Source organism: Camelus bactrianus, chromosome 6, assembly GCF_048773025.1.
Source record: "Camelus bactrianus isolate YW-2024 breed Bactrian camel chromosome 6, ASM4877302v1, whole genome shotgun sequence".
NCBI lineage: Eukaryota > Metazoa > Chordata > Mammalia > Artiodactyla > Camelidae > Camelus > Camelus bactrianus.
This window is the reverse complement of record NC_133544.1, coordinates 25,569,695-25,594,258: the sequence shown is the minus strand read 5'-3', so window position 1 is coordinate 25,594,258 and position 24,564 is coordinate 25,569,695. Positions and strand designations below refer to the sequence as shown.

The 24,564-nt window shown below is 33.2% G+C and overlaps 2 protein-coding genes across 3 annotated transcripts in view; one reads left to right on the top strand and one right to left on the bottom strand.

Annotated features, from left to right (window-relative positions):
• HEATR4 (HEAT repeat containing 4) overlaps positions 1-937 on the bottom strand; it is a 106,308-nt gene extending 105,371 nt beyond the window's left edge. The window contains exon 1 of the mRNA XM_074365276.1: positions 805-937. The gene's annotated coding sequence lies outside the window, so the exon portion shown is untranslated. The remainder of the gene's footprint in view (positions 1-804) is intronic.
• A 44-nt stretch (positions 938-981) lies between these two features.
• Positions 982-24,564, top strand: part of DNAL1 (dynein axonemal light chain 1) — a 34,016-nt gene continuing 10,433 nt past the window's right edge. The window contains exons 1-5 of one of the 2 annotated variants that reach the window (XM_010962607.3): positions 982-1,082; positions 5,623-5,661; positions 9,401-9,510; positions 12,113-12,168; positions 18,218-18,273. In XM_010962607.3, the coding sequence (XP_010960909.1) occupies positions 1,080-1,082; positions 5,623-5,661; positions 9,401-9,510; positions 12,113-12,168; positions 18,218-18,273 (264 nt within the window). In that variant the 5' untranslated portion in view covers positions 982-1,079. Of the gene's footprint in view, positions 1,083-1,468; positions 1,565-5,622; positions 5,662-9,400; positions 9,511-12,112; positions 12,169-18,217; positions 18,274-24,564 lie in introns of those variants that run through there. The other variant, XM_045522801.2, reaches the window with a different exon arrangement.

Below are 24,564 nucleotides of genomic sequence, written 5' to 3'. Positions count from 1 at the left end.
ACATTTAACCCTTGTAATATCCTTTCAGTTATGTATGTGTATGTGTGTGTGTGTGTGTGCGCGCGCGCGCGCACGCGCGCGTGTGCTATGTGTAATTTTTAAGAGGATGATACTATTTTGTTTGATAACTTGCATTTTAAATGAATACATGACGGCTATCTTTGCAAGTGAATAGATGCATTTCAGCAACGTTTCTAACAGAAGTATGTTATTTCATTGCTTGGGTGCTTATAATACCAATTCTCTTTTGTTGACATTTGGGTTGTTTTTCTTTTTGCTATTAACTTTGAACGTATATTTCTGCGCATTTGTTTGATTATTTCTTCAGGATGAAGTCCAGAAAGTGGAACTGCTGGGTCAGAGGTGCTGAAGTTTCTAAAGCTTTTAATACATACTGCCGACCGCTTCCGGAAAGGCTGTATCAATTATAAACAGCAGTGTATGTACGCGTCCTCATTTCTCCACACCCCTAGCAACTCTGAGTATCTTTACAATTTTTGGCTAACTTCATAGTTAGGGGTAAAAAGACTTCTCGGTTGTTTAAGAACCAACATTTCATGCTTTCAGTTGCCTCAGGCCCCCTCAAGAGGTTGGGGGAAGACGCTAACTGAAGAAATGCAGCCGCGTGTAGCTTAGGGTATCCCCGGTCTGACAGACCAACAGGTGAATTATAGCAGGGAGTCAAGAGAACCGGAAGGGCAATAAGCAAGGGAACAGAATTTAAGGGTTTTTTATGGGAGGGGCAACTGTTACAGGGACATTTTAAAGTTTTAAAGTTTAGGCAGGTACGTCACTCCAGATTACCTGAAATTGCTTACACAAGGGAAAGAGACAGCTGCCGACCACTCTGCGAGGTTAAGCTCCCATGCCCTCTGCGACACTGGGAAGAGAGCGGCTACCCAGCGGGAGGACTAGGGCAAACGCCGCGCCATCCCACAATGCCCCGCTCGCGCCCCCCTGAGGGCGGAGAAAAAGGACCGCTGCTAGGGTAGGGATCTGCGCGAGCTCTGAGAAGTGCGCACGCGCACTGACCCCGGCGGGCCCTAGCAACCAGAGCAGTGACAGTAGCAACGGCCGGAATGGTGAGTACCCTCCAGGCCTCGCAGCCAAAGCTGAGAGAAGATTGAAGGTGGAAAAGGCTGACTGTGGAGTGTTGAGGGTGGGGGAAGTCATCGAACAGGGGAAGGGAGCCGGTAGCGGATGCTAACTCCATGGATTTAGAGGCCTGAGGCGAAAGAGAAGCCCTGGTACCGGGTGGCCTGGGGTGAGGGCGGCCTGGGGCGGATTGGAGGTTAGGTTAATGGGGAAGGACTCTGGCAGAGAAAAGGGAGGGCAGAGAGCAGAAAATTCTCAAAAAAGGGCGGATTAGAGTGGGGAAGGTGATGGAAGGGAGACTGTGAATCAGGATATCTTTTTACACAGAAGTAATTTCCCCCTGGAGAGATGGAAGGTGGAGATGGCTGGTTACGAGAGGAATGCGTGTAACACCGATGGGTTGCCTTAGTATTTGTAGCCTGTGATGTGCCCAGGTTGCCCTCTGAATGACTGCCAGTTCAGTTATTAGGTAACATTATATAAAACACTCTGATAGAATATATTAGGGTAGTGTTTCTCAAGTTTCAGTATGCATAGATATGATTTTGGCCTAAGTTGGAGAGCAGATCATTAACTTTTAATATAATGGGGGTTCAGGAATGTGCATTTCAAGTGATTATAAAATTGGAGGGCACCCCAGAACACTTTGAGAAATACTGCTGCCTTAGATTTGAAATCTGTCAGCAGTCTACGGAAGTTCTTCATGAAGTAATGATTTTACCAAGTGATGCTCCTCAGCTCCTACTTAAAATGAGCACTGTCTTGCTTACATACTTGGTAGTTCCAGCTAGTAGTTTGAAAAGGGGTGTTGTTGGTTGGTTATAGACCCAGCCAAAGCTATTTAGCAAAGTATGTGATTGTCCTGCCGGATGGAAATGTTTATAAAGAATGCGTATAATTAGTACTCTTCTTTTTGTGATTTCATTGCTATGTAAGTGGGCAGATATTGATCCCAGGAAATTGTAACCGATGAGGAGGAAATCATGCCCGCCCTCAATCACAGGATTAAAAGCTACTTCTTTAAAAGTAGTTTCCTCCTCTGCTTTCCTACTTTATTCCACAAGCATTTAGCTGAAAACCAAGGAAAGTGAAAAATTCTGGAACCTAGATTTATATTCAGGTGAAGAAATAATCAGCCCTAAATAATCCTGAAAGCATGAACCATGAGAATTATCGAAAATCTTCAAAGAGAGAATCAGAACTACTAATTAGATTAAACTAGCTGAGGCTCAAACTCATAGTTCTGGGGGCCTCTAGAAATACAATCCCACATTTTTTTTAATTAAAAAAACTATCTTCCAGTATCTTAAAAATGATCATATTTCACATCAAACCCAAATTTCTGGCTTCCCTGAAAAATCAGAAATACCATATTTTCTCCATTGGAGTCATTTCCCCCCACATTTTTGTATTACTGAAATATGATGGTGTAATATAATTGGCAGCATCTTTTCTTTCTTAATCGTACATAAAATAAAGGAGTTACTTTCAATTAATAGAGTTTTCATATTTGAAGAAATGTGGTATTAGAGTAACTCTTATCCCAAAGCCCAACTGCCAACAGTTCTCTAGAACCAAGTAGAGGTTATCCTCTTTATATGGCCAGCTTTACACAGTTAATGATGTCCATTGGTCCTTTAGGCATTTCAGATTTTGATTCCTGCTATCTATAGGGGAACTAGTGACCTTTTAAACTAATTTACAGATAGCTAGATTGCTTTTAGCTAGATTGCTTCCAACTTGAAAATGTTCTCATATGTGTCTTTTTTTTTTTGGACCCATGCAAGGGTTTCTCTGGGAAATGAACCCAGGAGTGGGGTTTTGCAGTCATAGGGTCTGTGCATACTTAGCTTCCCTAGGCACTGTCAGACTGCTTTCCAGGACAGCTGTGGTAATTTTTACTTCCTTCAGTAATACATAAGGGTTCCTGTTTCTCTACATTCTTACCAACTTTCTAACTTTTGCCAATTTGAGGATGTATTTTAGTATCCCATTGTTTTACTTTGCATTTCTCTGATTTGCAGTAAATTCAAATACTTCATTGTTAGTCATCTGGATTTCAGTTTCTGTGAATTTTCTCTTCGTATTTTTGCCAACTTTTTGTGTTTGTTTTTGAATTTTAGGAGTTCCTTGTATATTCTAGATATTAGTCCTTTGTTGGTTTTATGTTGAAAATATCTTAATTTTTCTGTTAACTTGTCAACAATGTTCTTCATTTGCTGTACTACATCTGTTCTAATATTTGTCAGTTTATCCTATTGTGTTTCCTACATAGATGATCATCGGCACATAGTGAGTTTTATTTCCTTCTTTTAATCGTTCCAATTTGTATTTCTTTTTATTGTAATATTGATAAAGATTTCTTGTTCCATGTTAAACAGTAGCTGTGATAGTAAGTAAGCATCCTTAATGTGTTTGGTATCTTAAAGAGAATACTTTTAATGTTACCTTCCTAATTTGGCCCACCTTGACCACCTTATTTAAAATAAATATCCTCCATACACAAATACACACATCCTAATAATACCCCTTACCAATTGTCACCTTCTAATTTACTATATAATTTACTTATTTATTATATATATTATTTACCGTCTGTATCCTGCCAATAGATGTAAATTCCATGAAGGCAGGGACCTTTGGTTTGTCCACTGATATAACATAAGCAAGTGAAAAAATGTTTGGTACATAGGAGATAATCAATGAATATTTGCTGAAATTAATGAATTGCTCCGTTAAGTATGGTGTTTGATATAGCTTTTTTATATGTAACTTTTATCAAGTAAGGAATTTCACTTTAAACCTTAGTTGAGAGCTTTTAAAAGGAGATGTAGAACTTTATTAAGTGTTTTTTTCTGCACTTACTGAAATAAATGTGATTTTCTCTCTTTAATCCAGTAATAAATGATTTACATTTATAGATTTTTCTGTTGTTAAACAATCCTTATGCTCTTGGAATAAGCCATTTTTGATCATGATCATTATACGCTATTGTCTTTGGAGATCTAATATTGTGTCTAGAATTTGAAAATCTGTGTTGGGAAGTAAAGAGGGCTCCTTATCTGGTTATGGACAGCATTAAGATTATTCTAACCTCATAAAATAAGTTGGCAGCTTTCCTATGTTACAAGGAATATCTGTTCCTTGAAAGCTTGGTAGAACTCACTTGTAAATTTATCCAGGCTTGGAGCTTTAGGGGAGGAGGGTGAGGGTAAATCTTTTTGATTATCTTTTTAATGTTTTAAATGGTTATGGGTCTATTCAAGTTTTCTGGTTCTTCTTGTGACAGTTTTGGCACTTTTGTTTTTTCTGGAAATGTATACTTGGTCTAAGCTTTCAAACTTATTGCCATATATTTGCTTATCATATTTTATTTTTTAAATCTCTGTGGTATCTATGTTATTTCCCCTTATTATTCTATATTTTTAATTTGTGTATCTTTCTTTTTTGCTCAGGCAGGCTTGCCACAGACTTAAGAACCAACTTTTAGTTTTGTTAACCTTTTCCCCCAATTCTGTTTTTCATTGATTTCTTCCTTTATATTTCCTTCTGCCTTCATGATGTACTTTTTCAAATATCTTGAATGTTTAGCTTATTTGTTTTCTGTCTCTTGTTATCTTATTTTCAAATGAATGTATCTGAAGCATAAGTTTTCTTTTAAGTGTTATATTCCTCAAATTTTCATGTTCTTTGTCTTTTATTATTTTACTTTAATTTATAATTTTCTTTTTAATTTAAAGGTTATTTATTAGCATGTCTTTACTTTATAGACATAATTCCTTTTGTTATTGTTTAGGATTCTTTCTTTTTTTTTATGAGCTCCAGCAATAATTCAAAAGATGTCTTCCTTTTCTCATCTTTAAAGTTTTAAATGTCATATTAAATTGAATCTAAGATATTGTTGATTATAAGGTGCAACATTATTTTATGTTCCACTAAGAAAGAAAAACAAGAAATTGGAATTAGTCTATGACATAATTTCCTGTCACTTAGAATTTTTATTTTGTACTTATTGACAGAGTTATTTTAAATGTATTTAGGCATATAGATTTTTATCATGTCATCCTTTGACAAACATAAAAATGAATATGGTATGTATAGTGAATAAAATGGTTAATATTCTTCTAAAACTTCATCACTGCTACCTGGCTGCAAGCAATTATAAATTGTTCCTGGTTTTAAGATGTATCCAAATTTCAGAGATACTAAAAATGTAAAAGAAGATGTAAATCTTAGAATCAATGAAATAAGATATACTTTAATATCAGTGTTGAAAACTGTGTGTTTTTTGTAAACCAGGTGGGAGTAAAGTATACAACATTACATCATGATTTTCTTAATTTCTCTGAGAGGCATTTAAATAAATCATTCTGATTTCAGAAAATTAAAACACTCTCTTTGCATATAAAATCTTAAGGAAAGAAGTTGATCTTTTTAATGGTAGATGCCAAGGCTAATTATTGCATGACAATTGAATCAGCAAATTACACCAATAAAGACAGCCTTGTTTTTTCTTTTCTTTTTAAGGCAAAAGCAACAACAATCAAAGAAGCCCTAGCCAGATGGGTGAGTTTTTTAGTTTTTACTTCTTTTAGAAACCATACAAGAATTTTTGGGTAGTTACTTAAGTCTGATCATTCAGTACAAGAAATCTTTGTGATATTAGAACATTTAGCAATCTTGACTGTGGTAGTGGATACATGAATTACACAGGTGATAAAATTGCATAGAACTTAATACACACATGCAGAAACATTCACACTCATATGTACAAATGTGTACAAGTAAAATTGGGAAAATCTGATTAAAATCAGTGGATTGTATCATTATTGATACTGGTTGTGATATTACATTATAGTTTTGGGAAATGTTACCATTGGGGGAAACTGGAAAAGTGTATAAGGGATCTCTCTGTATTGTTTTTTATTAACTGCAAATGAATCTTCAAATATTTCAGTAAAAAATTCAGTTAAAAAAATCTGACCACTGTAAAATTTAAATATGGAAAGGCTGATTAATCTGTTATTGTAAGATGGCAGGAATCTCTATGTTACAGTACATTTTCTTTTTCAACATTACCGTCATTAAACTACATGTCATTTTCAGGTGATAGAGTGTCACGCAAATTATCTAGGTTTTAGGAATGGTAGTTTTAGCCTCTTGGAAGTTGGAACAGAGACCGCCAGTGTGGGCAAGTGAAAATCATGCATAGACAACTGAAAAGACATCAAATAAAAATACTAAAGTGATGCTCAGTATCACTGATCATCAGAGAAGTACAAATCAAAACCACAGTGAGATATCACCTCACACTTGTTAAAATGGTTATCATCAAAAAGATGAGAGAAAAGTATTGGTGAGGATGTGGAGAAAAAGGAACTCTTTTGCACTTTGGTGGGGATATAGATTGGTACAGATGCTATGGTGAACAGTATGGAGGCTCCTCAAAAATTAAAAGTAGAACTACTGTGTGATCCAGCAGCCCCACTTCTGGAAATATATCTGAGGGGAATGAAATCACTATCTTGACAAGATACCTATATTCCCATGTTCATTGCAGTGTTATTCATAATGGCCAAGGCGTGGAAACAGCCTAAATGTCCATCAATGGATGAATGGATAAAGAAAATGTGTATATGTACACAATGGAATATTATTTGGCCATAAAAAGATGGAAATCCTGCCATTTTCAACAACATAGGCAGACCTTGAATGCACTATGCTAAGTGATACAAGTCAGATAGAGAAAGACAAATACTATATGATTTCACTTGTATGTGGAATCTAAAAAAGTCAAACTCATAGAAACAGATTAGAATGGTGGTTGCCAGAGTTGAGGATGGACAAAATGAGGAGGTGTTGGTCAAAGGATACAAACTTCTAGTTGTAAAACAAGTAAGTTCTGAGGATCTAATGTACAACATAGTGACTATAGTTAATATTGTATTATATACTTGAAAGTTGCTAAGAGAATAGATCTTAAATAATCTCAGCACACACATGAAATAATTATGTGAGGTGACAGATGTGTTAACTAACGTTTTTCTGGTAATCATTTTGCAATATATACATGTTATCAAAGCATCACATTATATACCTTAAATATATACGATGTTGTGTATGTCAGTTATATCTCAATAAATCTGTAAAAAGTGGTATCATTTTGTAATGTATAGAAATACTGAATCACTATGTTATACACCAGGAACTAACATAGTGTTGTAGGTCAATTATACTTCAACAAACTCATAGAAAAAGACATCAGATTTGTAGTAACCAGAGGTGGGGGGAGGGGGAATTGGATGAAGAAAAGTGGTCAATAGGTACAAACTTCCAGTCACAAGAGAAATAAGCACTAGGGGTGCCACGTACAGCACAATTAATATAATTAACACTGCTGTATATTAGATATGAAAGTTGTTAAAAGAGTAAATCCTGAGAATTCTCATCACAGGAAAATATTTTTTTTTCTTTTTCTTCTATTTTATGTCTATATGAGATGATGGATGTTCACTAAACTTATTGTGGGAATCATTTCATGATTATATAAGTCAAATCATTATACTGTACACCTTAAACGTATTCAGTGCTGTATATTAATTATATCTGGAAAAATAATACATACACAAAATACTTTTTTAAAAAGCATATAGTAGTTTAGAGAGGAAACTGCATTGTAAAAAAGCATGCATTAAATATAAACCAATATTTTGAATATAACATTCTATAAAATTTGAACAGTTGTAATTCAGCATTGCAGATAGAATTTTCATAGAGTATAGAGGTGGCTTCTCAATTTCTATGCCCAGTGATGATTTATTTGACTATATTACCAGTTGTTTTTTGTGTAGTAATGTATCTTTTGCTTTTGTAGCTGGGCTTTGAACAAAAAGTCTTTCAAGAAACTTGGTGTCTAGGGAAAACAGACAAGGTGGTAGGATAATGAAGTATTTAAATTCTTGTTTTAGTGCTTATTAACTTCTTTGTATTCTAATTACATTTTAAAATTTCATTTCTGTTTGGTTAATGAAAAATCAGTTTTATTTAATAAAAAAGTATGAAGTAGGCTCAGTATTAGATTTGATTCCCTTGAATCAGATTTTAGAACTGACTTTATTTATTTATAATAACAAGTGGTTGGTTTTTTTGGTTTGGTTTGTAGGTTCTATTTCTAGATTACATTATGGCCATAAATCTTTGACTTTCAGATTATTTGAAGACATCATGCTCATTCTCACACTGATTAACCCCAGATTTATTGAGAATCTACTGGATTTCAGTCTCCCCTCTCCTAACCTACAAATGTATGGCACAAAAATAAGTAATGAGTGGATGTGTATTAGATTTCTTTCAACTGATTATATATTTTTTATTATTGATGTGTTTCGATTTGATTTTTTAAAATAAGCTTCTTTTGTATCTTGTATTACACTACGTTATAGAAAACATAGGAAAGCAAAGAAAACGGTTCCTGAGCTATAGGAGTTTCTTACTTTGTTGGAGATGTAGAGCTAACTCTAAGTATTGATATATTACAGAATATTATTAGGCAGCATATACTGGTAATTAAAATTTATATTGTGTACTTAGTACTGAAATTAAACTCTAAGGTAGAATTTAGTAGTAAATTATAGAGCAAATAGATTTGACTTCAGCTCTGTTATAAAGAGACTATCTTCCAAAATTCTTGGTATTTGGGGGTTCTAGCTCAGACTAAACTGTAGATAGGAAAAGGAAGATGAGATGACAAAGAAAAGAGCTGATCTTACAGGTCTGAATCTGATACTTAGGAAAAGGTTATTTAGGGACAATGAATTCTTCCCAGGAAAATGTTTTTGTTGTTGTTTTTTTATTTTTGTTTGTTAATTGATAGGCTCTTAAAGGATTTTAAAAATTACAGAAATTAAAAATTACTTTCTTTCCCCCTCTTTTCCATTTGGTTGAGATCTAATATTGAATTATCCTAATCAGCCACATATAAGCCTAATTATCAGGTTCAGTAAGTAAATGTTGTCAATAAGTGAATTGTAAAGAATGTACAGAATTATTAAATTTTAACAATTGTTTTAAAATAAACATTGAAAAGCCTTGGGAACTTCTGGCCTTTTTTCATTCCACATTAAAATCCAAGATCATTAGGGGAGTGGGTATAGCTCAGTGGTAGAGTGCTTGCTTAGCATGCATGAGGTCCTGTGTTCAATCCCCAGTACCTCCATTAAAATAAACAAACAAACCGAATTACCTCCCCCTACCAAAAAAAAAAAAAATCCGGGGTCATTTTCTTCCAAATTAATTTTTATCATAGGAAGAGAAAACCAGTCAGAAGCCATCCGAAGCCAGAGAGATAAAGCTGTATGCCCAGATTCCCCCTATAGAGAAGATGGATGCGTCCTTGTCCACACTTTCTAATTGCGAGTAAGTTCTTTTGTCTTTTTTTCATCCTTCTAATATTGCTGTTAAGTTCCCCTTCTTTTTCTAAATACACAAGCCAGAAAAATATATTTGTTTTCTGTGATCTTCATTTCTTTTTCTTTCTTCCTTTCTTTCTTTCTTTCTTTTTTTTTTTTTTTGCTTAATATGATTCTCTCTTTGGCAAGGGCAAACATAAAGGACTGTTGGTTTATAGTATTATTAATAAAGTAATCCTGAACAATACAATATTTTTTACATACAATTTTTATGATATGCCTGGAAAATAGAAATTCCCTGTTTCTTGGGAGAAGCTAAATAACACAATAAAACTATTACTCTGTCATAAAATCTAGTACTTTCTCTTATAAAATTAGACACCAAAAAAAAAAAGTTAAGGAAAGAACAACAAAATAAATCCAAAGAAAATAAAAGAAAGGAGATAATAAAGATAAAATGTGACGTAAATGAAGTAAAAGACATACACACAAAAAAAAATTATCCACCAAAGTCAGTACTATACTTACTTAGAGGCACAAGAAACACTGCTTTAAAAAAACTTTTCAAATTATGTAAATACATTGTAAAACATCTAGAAAATATTAAAAGCACAAAGAAAAGGAAATAATATCAACCAAAATTACACCAAATTTTTTTGCATTCTTTTTTATTGAAGTATAGTCAGTTTACAGTGTTGAAATTATGCCACCTTTTGAGAACCAGTGTTAGTAGAGTCTTCTAATTTTTTTTCTAATTGGGATCACATTATACTTATTATTTGGTAATCCTATTTTCCCATGACTTTAAGTATCAGATCTGTATTAATTCTTTTTAACTTATTTCTAAATACTCTACATACTTTTTAGCAGGTTCTGTGGCTAATATGAGGCAGTTTTACCATGACACCTTGTAATCATGCTCTTGTCAGGGCTGTAGAATATTATAGAATCACTTGGGGTTTTTCCTGATTTCTTCATCCTATGTTCTTCTAAGTGTGGTCCCCTGACTTCCTACAGAATCTCCTTGGGTGGAGATAAGCCCCACTCCAAATTTAAAGAAATAGAATCTACTGATGAAACGAGGTATCTGTATTTATAATAAGCAACTTGAATGATTCATAGACACGTATTTGTGAACCCATACATTAGGTTAATATCTGTCTTCCAAATTAAAAGGAAAAGCAAACATATTTAGTTGTTGCATGCAACTTGTCCTTTGTGATCAGAACATAATGTATTATATAAAAATCCACCTTAGATTTTTTTTTGGCTTCAAAATCATGATTTCAAAGAGCATTATTTCAAAGTGGTCAAATATCTTTTTATCATAAAGCCATATCAAAGGCAAGCATTTGAGAAGGTTTTGTACTCCATACCAGAGTACCTTGGAAACTGCTTAGAAAAAGTCAAGGTGTTCACATTATTGCTGACAGTTCTTTGGGCAGGTTGGCTAAAAAACAATTAAGAGAATTATTCCCCAAACATATTCTCATGTTTTCCACTCTTGTTTTTCACTTTCACTGGTAGTTTTTGGGAGTGGGGATTGACTTGAAAATACACAAATTTGACCAATAATTTACACTGTACAGTAATCGCTTTTACTGTTTTAAGCAGAAAGAATGAATAATTCCTCTTCAGGTAAAATCAGAAAGAATAAGATCACATGTTCTAGAGTCAGTTTTGGGTTTTAAATTTGGCTGTGTAACTACGTGTCTGTGTAACAGGCAAATTGCTTAACATCCTTATGCCTCTGTTTCCTCATTTGTAAAATATAGATAATAATAGTTATTTCATAGGATTGTTGTGATGGTTAAAATAGTTAATACATGTAAAGTACTTAAAAGAGTACTAGGCATACATTAAGTGTTCAATAAAATTAGCTTTTATTATATTCTTTCCATGAAATATTACTAAGATATTAAACATTTTTGTCAAGAAAGGAAGACTAAGAATGTGTAATTATGCTCCCTTTAAACTTTTGTTTTTATACAGTTAAAATATGTATAGAATGAATCTAGACAAATATATACAAACTGTTAAAAGTAGTTATCTCTGGGGAAATGCATGGGGTGCTTAGGATTACATATAGTTTTTATAATATACATATGATGGACATGTTCCCAAGTTGGTATCTATAGCCCAATCTTGTTTGTTTTAGTGGCAGAATAGTATTTCATTATCTGTATTCCTCAGTTGATGAGTGTTTATAGATTTTTCCCAGTTTTTTGCTATTACAATAATATAATAAATAATCTAATTTATATATCTTTTGGTATTTGTATTAGTATTTCAATAGGATATATTCCTAGAAATGAATTATTGGGTCAAAGAATACATGCATTAAAAAATTTGGTAACACCAAATTGCCCTCAAAAAGGTTTTTTTGAATTTTATACAATGAGTGTGTATTAACTTTGTAATCAGGAAAAAAGTATGAGGATTTCTAAGTGAAGGAGTACATGCCATGTCTGAGAGGAAAAAAGGATTCAGTGTAAAAAGGAAATGTGACTTAATATCATCTTCTGTAGGCACTAGAAGAATAATTTCTGATATACCATTAACTTTTTTTCGTATTAATTCAAGTTTTCCTTTCTTTTTTTTTTTTTTAGGAAGCTTTCACTGTCTACAAACTGCATTGAAAAAATTGCAAATCTGAATGGCCTAAGTAAGTGATCCACAGTAACAGATGGTTCTTGGATTTTTTAGTTATTTGGAACAAACATTCCAGAGACACTACATAATCTTAGAAGCTGGCACCTGTTTTAACCACAATAATTGTCAGATGACAGAATATATAAACCATGTGTCTTAAGTTTGATTACCTAAAGAAATTTGAGATAACATGAAACCTGAACATTTAAGACATTTTGAAGGTTTTATAGAGTTAGAACTGAACTATCTTGAAGAGAAAAATCAGATTTTTTAATTGTACTTTTTGTTCAGGTTTACCTTGTGTTTCATACTTGTTATATATATATTGTAATATTAATATATTGTTATATTTTAAAGTTTATTACTCACCATCCCTATTTTTCCTGTGCCATTGCTCCTTATGACGTGGACACCTTCCCAGTTGCCAAGGCTCCTTGTGCTAGTTGCCTATAGTTACAGAAGCTTGGTGGCTTAAATACAGAAATTTATTCCCTCACAGTTCTAGATGCCAGAAGTCTGAAATCAGTTTCACTGGGCCAAAATCAAGGTCTTGAAAGAGCCATACTTTCTCTGGAGGCTTTAGGGAAAAATCTCTTCCTTATCTTTTTTAGATTCTGATGGCTGCCGCATTCCTTGGCTTGTCACTATATCACTTGAATATAAAGGTCAATTTGCCCTCTCCTCTTTTGTCTCTGCCTTATCTTTCTTTCTTACCCTCTTATGAGGATGCAGGTTATTGCATTTAGAGAATACCTGGATAATCAAGGATACTCTCTGAGTCTTAAGATCCCTTACTTAATCATATCTGCAAAGTACTTTTTCCCCACATTTGGTAACATTTACTAGGTTCCAGGGATTAGGATGTAGGTATCTTTTGGTGAATCATTATTCACCTATCCTATTTCCACTTTACTTTCCTCAAGCCCTGCATCCAAGTTCATCACTAAGTCCTGCTGACTCTACTCTGAAAGAGCCTTCAAATAAGTTTTTGTTTTTCCATTTCCAGGAGCTGCAGCTTTAATTTAGACCCTCATCATCTCCCCTTTAGGTCGTGTTTTTCAAACATTTTTAAACACTTCCCACAGTAAGAAATACATTTGAATTAGTGATTCAGTACATATATTCATATGAATATATGTATCAAATATATGTATACTCATATGAACTGGATTAAAATTTATAAAAAAATAATTACCTTTATAGCATAGGTTCCTAATAAAACTTTTAGTGTGATTTCATGTGTTTTTAAAATGCTTGTCCCAACCCACTAAATTGATTTCACATGACCCACAGTTTGAAAAGACACTCATGACTTTTGTTGATAACCTCCCAATTTATCTCCTTGTTGCCTATCTTTCTGTTCTTCAGTTGAACCAGAGTTTTCTTTTTAAAAATATTGTTCTTATTATTATTTCTCCGTATCAGGGACCTTTAATGACTCTCCTTTGCCTAGGAAAGACCAGATGGCTTAAGGTTGCATTCAGAGTTATCTAAAAGCTTATAACACCCTCTTCACACCCAAACACATCATTCTTTTTCATGATGTTGTACACTTGTTAATGCAATGCTTTTCACTGAGAACAGCCCCTTCTTCTAACAGGAGAACCCTACACGAAATAAAATTAAGATCGAGAATGCGGAGTTTAAATGTTATTTAGAGGGACACCTCTAAATACTTCTCTAATCTCCACCATCATGATTACTTCTTCTTTGGGAGGATTTACAGTCTACCTTGGATTATAATAATAATTACCTCTTCATATAGTTATTGTGAAGATTAAATGAGTTAGTGTGTATAAAGTGCTTAGAATAGTGCCTGGTGCATATAAATGCTCAAGAAATATTACCTGTTATAGTTAGTGAGGAATATGTTCTGTCTCTTTAGATAATGAGTTCCTTGAGGGCAAGCATCACATCTTATTAATCTTCTTACTTTCTATTCCAAATCTCTATCCCACCCCGACCCCGGTACCATACTCAAAGTTGCATTCAGTATTTATATAGAGCTGAAGAAGTGTTTACTATTACAGTTGTTTATAAGATTGTTCAGTCTATTCTAGTTTTCACTGACTCATTAAACAATTTGAGATGTTTCATTTTATTCACTACTTCATTTCAGTTTCTTTGTCTGTAATTGAAATAACTTGCTTAAATGAGACTAAATTGATAACATATTATTTATCAGTACAGATAGCATGCTTTTCTTTCATAAAAAACATGACTATGACAATATGAAAATGGATAATCTTCTATATAGGGCTGGTAATGGGTTTTAACCCATTCTCTTTGGTCAATTAGTAGTGACTCTCAAGAACATCTTATTAAGAAGAGTTCCAAAAATTCAGGGGAAAAGAGTACCTTGATCAATTATTGATGTCTGATGTAGACATGAAGTGGGAGAAGATAGGCATTTATATAGTATATTTGCTATACTTGACTCATCTCATTTTAGTCCTGCTTGTAACAAATGGTATTTCTGCAATGTACAGAGGAAATACACTTTATCTGTGACTTTGCAGCAAAAAGAAACCAACTCATCCACATAAAACATTGAATATATGACTGTAGCTTCCCTCCCACCCCCTTCCTTTCATAAGCACTATAGTCTTACCTACTACACTAGATGAAAGGATCTGAAATAAGTCGGTATTCCTATTTCACAGGGGTTTTATAAGGTGGAATAACCCTAACAGCAATATATATTTATTGTACCAAAACTGTATGACATGACTATGTTCAAAACTGTGGCTAAATAGCAGTACAATGTGAGTATTAATACTCACATAAAAGATTAGAAAGTAAGTTTTGTTGGTAAAAATTATACTTTTCTCCTTCAGTTTACTAAATATATTAACATATAAAACTTTAAGATGCTGTTTTGATTTTTGTCAGGACCTATGAAGAAACTGTGTTTTCCTTCTACTGGTGCTCTACTTATGCCACATATAAAACATGGAAAGTACATAATTGTGTAATGTTGGAACATTTAATCTACTAACTTTGATGTCATAATTTACTTCCTTATACAGCAATAAATAAGATTTTTTTAGTCTTTCATTACCATTTTCATGTACATTTTTTAAGAGTTGTATATATTAAGTTAGATATTATCTTTGAAAGATTTGCATATATCTGTTATCTCCAGTTTCTGAGGTCATTTCTCAGTTCTTATCCTAGTTGACCTAAGTATTTTTTTTAACTTTGTTTTATTGAATTATAGTCATTTTACAGTGTTGTGTCAAATTCCAGTCCTAAGTGTATTTTGACATGGATGATTTCTTTCCTCTTTGAAGCAGTCTCAAGATTTGGTTTCTAGGAGACTATACCTTTCTGATTTCCTTCTGCTTTTCTGGCTATTTCTTTCCAGTCTCGTGTCCTCGCGTTTTAAATATTGGCGTATCCCAGGACTCATCCCCTAGATCTCTTCCCTTTTCTGTCTTTACCTGCTCTCTAGATTATCTCATCCAGTTCATAGCTTTACCATCTACAAGCCAATATCCCCTAAATTTGTATCTCTAGTCCAGGCAACTCCTCTGAACTCCATTCACACATTCAGTTGCTCAACATTTCCAGTGGATGTCTAATAGGCATCTCATGCTTAGCATGTCAAAACTGAGTCCTGATATCCTTCCCCAGCTCTAGATAGGCCAGCTACTTGTGTGTATCTCAGATAGTGACAACTCCTTCTTCCAGTTGCTCAGGCCAAACTTATTGGTGATTTCTTGACTTCTCTCTCACGTCACCCCATATAAGGCCTATTATCTTTGTAATTTCATCTCCTGTTACTCTTCTCTCATTCTCTCAGCTGGGTTATGTTTTGTGAATACTTCTACTATGGTCTTGCTTCAGAGCCTTTGCAATTGATGGTCCCTCTGCCTGTTCTGCCTCCAGATGGCCTCATGGCTAGCTGCTTCGCTTCCTTTGAGTCTTTATTTAGAAGTCATGTTCTATCTAAAATGTCAGATGCTCCCACCTCCTGACATTTCATTCCTTTTACCTGCTTTTCTTTCTGCTTTAAACTTGTCACTATCCAATATACTTATTTGTTTTATTATCTGCCAAATATTAGCTCCATGACAGCAGGAATTTTTATCTGTATTATTCACTGTTATATTGCAAGTGCTTATAGCTGTGCCTTGCATGTAGTAGATGCTCAATAATTGTGTATGGAGTGAATAACTTTTTGAATAAGCTTTTTATTCAGTATGAATTAGGAGAAGATAAAATAGTATTTTTCCATATCAAGAAACTAAATTTAAAGAATAGTTGATTATGTGATTTTCTTAAATATTTAAATTTTACACATTTATAGTTATATGGGGTGTATTTGTTAGGGCTGCCATAACAAATTCAACCAACTGTGTGGCTTAAACAACAGAAATTTATTTTCTCACGATTGTGGAGGCTAGAAGTCTGAAGTCAAGGTGTAGGCAGGATTGATTACTTCTGAGGCCTCTCTCCTTGGCTTGTGGATGGCCATCTTTTCCCTTTGTCTTCATATAGTCTTTCCTCTGTTTCTGTCTGTGTACTAATCTCTTCTTATTAGGATACCAGTCATATTGGACTTTACCTAAAATGATGTCATTTTACCTTAATTATCTCTTTAAAGGCCCTATCTCCAAATAAAGTCACCTTCTGAGGTACTGGGGGTTAGGACTTCAACATACAAATTTTGTGGGGACAATTCCACCCATAACATGGGGTCTTGTTTCAATAGTTAAACTATTGAGCTTGAATTAGATCACTTTAAAAATACCTCATTCTTAAAGCTAAATGTTTCTCATAAGATAATTTAAAATAATCTATTGAATTAAATAAATTAAACCCAAAGTTTATATAACTATAAATGCCTGATACACACACATTATTTATTGTGTACTCACCATGAATTAGGAACTATGCTGAATATTTTAGACAATTATCTCATTTAATCTTTATATTCTTATAAGATAGATACTATATTTCCTCATTTTACATAAGATAAAACTGAGATTCAAAGGGGTTTGGTTGTTTCCATAGAGAGTTAGGATTGGAACTTAGTTAAATGGATTTGTGTTCTTAACCATTGAATTATGGATGTTATAGAAGAGTACCATCCAATAGAATTATCTGCACTATCGCAATACAGTTGCCACTAGCTATATATAGCTATTAAGCTCTTGAAATGTGGTTAGTGTGAGTGAGAAACTGAATTTTTAATTGTATTTAATTTTAATTAAATAGCCACATGTGGTTAGTAACTACCATATTGGACAGCATATTTATAGAAGTTGTGAAAACTAAATGTGGAACATAAGTAGTCAGAGTAGTTTTTTAGGACAGCAATGAAGTTTCCTGTGTTTTACTAGAAGTCTTTTATTTTAATTTTGAAAAATAATATATTTACATGGTTTTATGCAAATAGTTCAGAAGAGGTTACAGTTAAAAATATCTTTCTCTGTCCATAGACTGACTCTCAGTTCCTTCCGAAAAGCAGCCACTGTTTCTACTTTTCTTTTTTCTCTTCCAGAAATAGCCTATAGATATACAGATAGAAACATCCTTTAAAAAAATTCAAATAGACATTTTCTTAATCAGATAACAATCTAATTATTTTTTAAATGAAAGTAAAAGATTTAAAAATATTAATTCATTTGATTTCACTTCTAATCCTTTGTAGAGTGAGGTGAACTATATGTAAATATGTTTCTGTTTTCTGCTGTAAGTCCTCATACTATAAAAGATTTGAAATATATATGCTCCCAAATTTAAAGTTCAGATCTTCTTTACTCTTATTTTATCCTTGTAATAGTTTTACTGGCAGCAATTTAAAACCATACATTCCAAATAGCTAACCATTTTAAAATTTAATATTGGCATGATGTACAATTATCATTGTAGTGTTTACCTTAGATGATAGGTCAGTGTTAGTTCCTATTTGACTACCACTTCTTATTCATACAGCCTTTATTATGATATAAGACTATTTATTATTCAAAATTTATTAAACTTTTATAATATTAGATTTACATATTGTATAATATAATTCTAATAAACCAAACATTGCTTTATTTCCTCTACAGAAAACTTGAGGATATTGTCTTTAGGAAGAAACAACATAAAGAACTTAAATGGACTGGTAGGTTCTCATTTATTACTTTAGAAAAGCATACGCTCTTTTTCTTTAGTATATAAATACTACTTGTCTGTTGCTGAAACTTTACAAAATAGAAAAGCAAATATACAAAATATCTATAAACCACTGACAGTTTAAATACTGCTAACATTTTGATTGACATCTTTCTTGCTTTTTTTCTATTCTTTGATGGACATGTTGAGAATGAAATCATACTGTACATATTGTTTTGCATCTCTTTTTTTTTACTTAATATGTAAAGATAATCTTCCCATGTCATTCATTCATTCACTCAACAAATTCATGCAATATATTTTCTGAATGCCTACTTTAAGCCAGGCATTGTTCTAGGCACTGGAAGTACAGAAGAATATAAAATAAAGTCCATGCTCTTATTGAACTTATATTACAGTGGAGGGAGACAGACTAGAAAATAATTATATAATACACAAGGTGGTAATGAATGCAATGAAGAAAAATGAGGCATGTAAGAAAACATAAATAGATGGGAAGTCCTCTCTGGAAGTGAGGATGTAGGCTGTAGAACTGACCAAGGGACAAATGCTCTAGACTTGAGAGGGACAGCAAGTGCAAATATCTCGAAACTGAAGCTGTCTGGTATGCTTGAGTTGCATGAGGGAGAATTGTCCTCAGTGAGGTTGGAGAGGGAGTCAAGAACCTGTCCTTATAAGACATGATAAGATTTTAGATTTTTTTCCAAGTGGCTTGCAAATCCATTGGAGGATTTTGATCAAAGGATATGACTTGAGTTTTTAAAATAATTTTCAACCATACCCTTTTTAATGACAGCATAATATTCTATTTTATTGATGTACTGTAATTTATTTAAATCAGTTACTTATTATTCATTATTTACTTCCAGTTTGGAGTTATTATAATCAATGCTGTTACAAATCTCCTTTTAGCTGTATTATTGCACACATCTATGAATAATTCCTTCGATAAATTCCTTAAAATGGAATTGCTGGGTCAAAAGGTATGCATTTCTTTTAAGGCTTTTGTGACATATTATCAAGATATCCTTTGGAAAGTTTGTAAGTTTATACTCCCACCAGTAATCTGTGAGGGTTCCCGTTTCCACTTCAACCTTGGGCATTTTTCAAGTTTTTGACAGTGTGTTTTATTTGTATATTTATTGGCCATTTGAATTTCCTTGCAAAGAAGTTCAGGTAAAACAATATTGTGAAGCTAAGCAATTTCAGAAAAGATGAAGCTGATTTCTTTTTCTTGTACATGTTCCCCAAAAGACAACTTTTTAAAAAGTGCTTATTGTTAAATACTTCATAAAAATTCTGGAATATTTTGTGACTTTGGCCTCCTCCACACCCTCCCCCAGTAAGTCTAGCTTGTGCGTCATAGGGGTCAAAGAGTTTGAAACTTCAATGTTCCCCAACAGTAATCTCCCAAGACCAGACAGGCTAAAATGGCCATCCACCCCATTTACAGAAACAGCCAAAATGCCTGAACAGTAGTCAGTGCTCAGAGGTACAATTATGGAATTATCTTGAATTATCTGAATAATATTCCCACATCTACATGTCTATTTACTCACGTAAAGTGTTACTAATAAATTTATAAAATGCTTGGAAATTCTTAGAGATTACATCCTGGGGTTAAATAAAGGAAGTTTTCTCCCCTAAAACCATAACCAGTAGATGAATTGTTTGCTTTCTAGCTAGATATGATGAGTAAAATCCTAATTATCTGTAAAAAAATTTTTTTATGTTCTAAATGATTGGTAAATTTAAAGACATTTTGCCTTCTCTTCATTCTCTGAGCCTTAGATGATAAAAAGTGTCAAATACAGGAACATTATTCATGATGGATAAAATATTAAATTGTAGTATAAAAATTCAGAATTTATTATACTTCAAGCTAAACATTACTTTGAGTTATCTGTAAAGGAAGAATTTGCAAATAAACGTACCCTGGAAGTTTTAGAACCAAAACTAGATGTTTGTTGTTCTCCCAGGTATTTACAGAACACCAGGTTCTCAAATATTAATATGGTATATAATTTTTCCCATGAAATGTAATATATACATAAAAACCACAAAGAAATTATAAATACAGGATTAAAGGCATTCATGAAGATATTATTTAGCTGAACCATCACTTACTTAGATCTCTTTACTTTCTATAGACTCCTATCAATAACACCCAGCAGTTGGTTTTTTTTCCAGGATGTGTGTGTATATATATATTATAAATATACCAAAAACAACATTTTATCAGTCCAAAAGCTTTACTACTTATGCATAGACTAAAGAAAAGTAAATCTGCATAGGGATACAGATGCTAGACTTTGAATAGGTTCACATACAAAATGATTTCTTCATCTGGACTCATCAGCCTCATAGCATGATTTAAATAGCTGCCTATGTAAGTTACAAATGACTACTCAAATATGTGAAACATGGAATGTTAAATTGAAGGAAAGGAGTTTATTTGAAATGCCTTAGGAAAACTGACTATTAAGGTACATTATAAGCCCATTTATATATATGATCTGGCCAGCCTCTGCTTTTTTTTCAGATCTCATTTCATATTACTCGTCTTTCTAGTTGGTAATCTGCAGCCACTTGCCTTCTTTCTCTTTGTTGAACATACCAAGTTGATTCCCCCCTGAGGACCTTTGTACTTGCTATTTCCCCTGCCTTAAAAACTCTGCAACCCTGGATTTCCATACTACTCACTCCTTCTTAATTTTCATACTTCAGCTCAGATGTCACCTCCTCAAAAGAGACCCAGCTACCCTGTCCCTAAAGCACTCCTCTAGGCAATAACTCTTACCACCTATAATTTCTTCCCATCTTTCTTATTTGTTTGTTCTCTTTCCCTCTCTCTGTCAGAGACACACACAAGTCCTGATAAGCATGTCAGTTTTGTTCATCAGCATCTACATTAGTGCTTGATACGTGTAGCAGGCATTCTATAAATATTTGTTGAGTTATTCAACATATTTTATTATTAATTACAATAACTATTAGGTTAAATATTTAATTCTAAGAGTAATATGTGTTAATTATAAAAATAAGCAGTTCATAAATATGTGGAATGTACTGTGAAAATCTTTACTCTCCCTACCTGCCTCCCCAACTCCATGAGGTAACAGAAATATTTGTATACTTTAAATTTTTTTCTGTGCACATACAAATAAGCAGTTATCTGTCTGTGTGCATGTGCATGCATGTGTGAGTGTGTGTGTGTATGTGTGTGTGTGTGTGTGTGTGTGTAGGAATTACCTATATGTGTATGTTTGTACTGATATTATACCAGGCATATTTTTCCTGTTTTTTCTTTCAACAGTATATCAGGAATCTCCTTCCATGTCAAAACATGCAGATTTAATGCATTCTTTTTTAATAGTGTGATTTTCTCCAGTATCACTATACAGCAATGTATTTAACTATTCCTGTACTGCTGAGCATTTAGATTATTTCCAGATATTTTCTTGAGGAAGGGGTGTCTCTCTTTCTTTTTTGCTGTTACAAATCATGCTATAGTAAACATCTTTTCACATATATCCTTCAGCAGTTATTTGAGTGTTAACATGGGCTAGATTCCTAAAAGTAGAAAAGCTGAGGTTATTTATGTGCATTTAAATTTTTGTCTGATTGCTCCCAATGCTTATGCCAGTGTCTACTCCATCAGTGGTATATAGGTGAGGATTATCCCCTCCACCCCCAACATCCTGAGTATTATCCTTACTTCTAATGTCTGCCAATATGATAGACAAAAATGGAGTATTATGCTTTAATTTGTATTCTTTAGTTCATTGTGACTTTGAACATCTTTTTATATATTTATTAGTTATGTATGTTTCCTCTTTAATTTGACCAGACATATTTTTTACTACTTTTATCTTTTTCTTATTAAAATCTAGGCATTCTTCAGTATTCCTAGTAATTATCTAGTATTGAGAATGTTATTACTATTATTGTTGTTGCAGTTAACATTTATGAACTATGTAGCAGACTCTACATGGATTATCTCATTTGACTTTCACAACAAGTAGATAATGTTCTCATTTTAAGATAAAAAATCCTCAATCCTCATTTTAAGATAAAGAAACTGAGGCTCAGATAGTTGTGTAAAGTGCCCAAGCACTGTTGAACACTATCACTGAGATGGGCAGTTTGTCAATAGCTATCACAGTCCTCAGTGTGTATTTACTTTGTCTCAGCTATTCTATATTAGGAATTTTTCATACTCACATACATGAACAAAGATGATGGACCAAGTATATTCATTGCAGTATAGCTTGTGTAAAAGACTGCAATCTAATGTCTATCAGTGGTAAACTAGCTAAATAAATAATATGTATCAAGGGGAAAAAATGAGGTAGGAATTACCTATATGTGCTGAAACAGAATAATTTGCAAGATATATTATTAAGTAAAAAGAAGCAAAGTGGATATTTTATGTACATATATGCATAGAATATTTCTGGTGATAGCTGTTATCTCTGGGGAAGGGAAAAGGGCATGGGTAAGAAAGAGAATTTATATTTGTTTGTATTGCTTGATTTTTGTTATTGTTGTTACCTTGTGTGTTACTCTTTAAATTAATAAAAAAAAAAAGACAAATGATCTCCCCCCCAAAAATACAAACAAAATATTTGTACAGTCATGTTCGTAGCAGCATTATTCACAATAGTCAAAAGATGGAAGCAACCCAGGTGTTCATCTACAAATGAATAGCGAAACAAACAAACAAAGAAGATGGTGAAGGAGAGAAGTACAGGAGGGAAGAGGAAGAAGAGGGGGAGGACATGGTCAAATCTAAGCAATCTGATTGAAGATTTCACACTGCAATTTAATGCAAACAGTTTTCAGAATTATTAAATGTATTTTATTTTAGTTTGTTAATTTGTCTTTTTACTTTATTCATAATTGCTGTATGGAGTTTTAAAATTTTTATTTGTCAAATTACTTGTTTCTGCCTTTTGGCATAAAAATGCTACTACGAACATTGGTATCCAAATATCTCTTTGACCCTGCTTTCAATTCTTTTGGGTATATGCCCAGTAGTAGGATTGCTGGTTCATATGTTTTTAATTTTTGAGGGAACTGCCACAGTTTTTTATAGCATCTATACCATTCTACATTCACACCAACAGTGCACAAGGATTCCAGTTTCTCCATATCCTTGCCAATACTTGTTATTTTCTGTTTACTTGATAGTAGTCATCCTACTGGGTATGAGGTGCTATCTCCTTATTTCAGAGTCAGAAATTAAGAAAAGAAATTATTTGTTCACTCATGGAAGCAGGCCAATTTGCTAAATGCCTATTCACTCGATGTCCAGTTCTCCAAAGACCTAGTTTATTGAATGACAGATTTCACGAAATTGATTGATACAAACTTAGCCAAGTTTTACTGATTAATATTCACAAGATTGCTTCACCAAAATCTTGTCTTTATTACCTACTTAGAACTATATAGAAAATTGTGTTGCTTAGAATGATTTCAACACCTTTTGAACTTTTCTTTAAGGTTTTATTTAGTGTTAATTTTACTGCAGCTGTTTTATCCCAGCTGTTGGATTTGTCAGTCCATTTTTGTACAATGTCAGTTTCATATTTTAGACACTGATAACTTCTCAAATGATTAAAACACAGAAAAATAGTAATCCTAACTGAGTTGATGAGTGAATCCTTATATTTAGAGAAGTACAAAAGACAATGGAATAGATTAAAAATGTATTGAAAGACAGAACTGTGCCCTGGACATCCAAAATCTATCCAACATTTGTAAATCAATAAGAAATTCTCCTTCTGCAAAGTTATATTCTCAAGTAAAGTGCCCCAATGCACTGATATTTGGTTATGGCCAAACAGCTGCATCCAAATGGCTGAAAACTAAGCTGAAACTGAATTAGCAATTTAAAAGAGTAAACAAAGCAGGACATACCTTCAGAAGTTATCCTATCTAAAGTGATTTCTATCGTATTCTGTCCTATCATATTTAAAATGAATTGCTATAATTTGTAAGTAAACAATTTCTCAGTAAATCAGGAAAAGAATAAATTTAACACATTGACCATTTGGTGAATTGATCAAATTGGCTTTGTGAAAATTGACCTAGAGTCTTCGTCTGCACTTGTAAAATGACACTAAATAAGTGGCAGAACCCAGAATTGAGCCTACATTTTCTAATTAGTATGTAATCACTAATTTTTTCTGCTACCTCACACTTTCTAAATTGAAGACATGAGATGGATAGAGATGCAGTACAATGAAAATGTGTGCAATAAAGTTTAAATTATCTG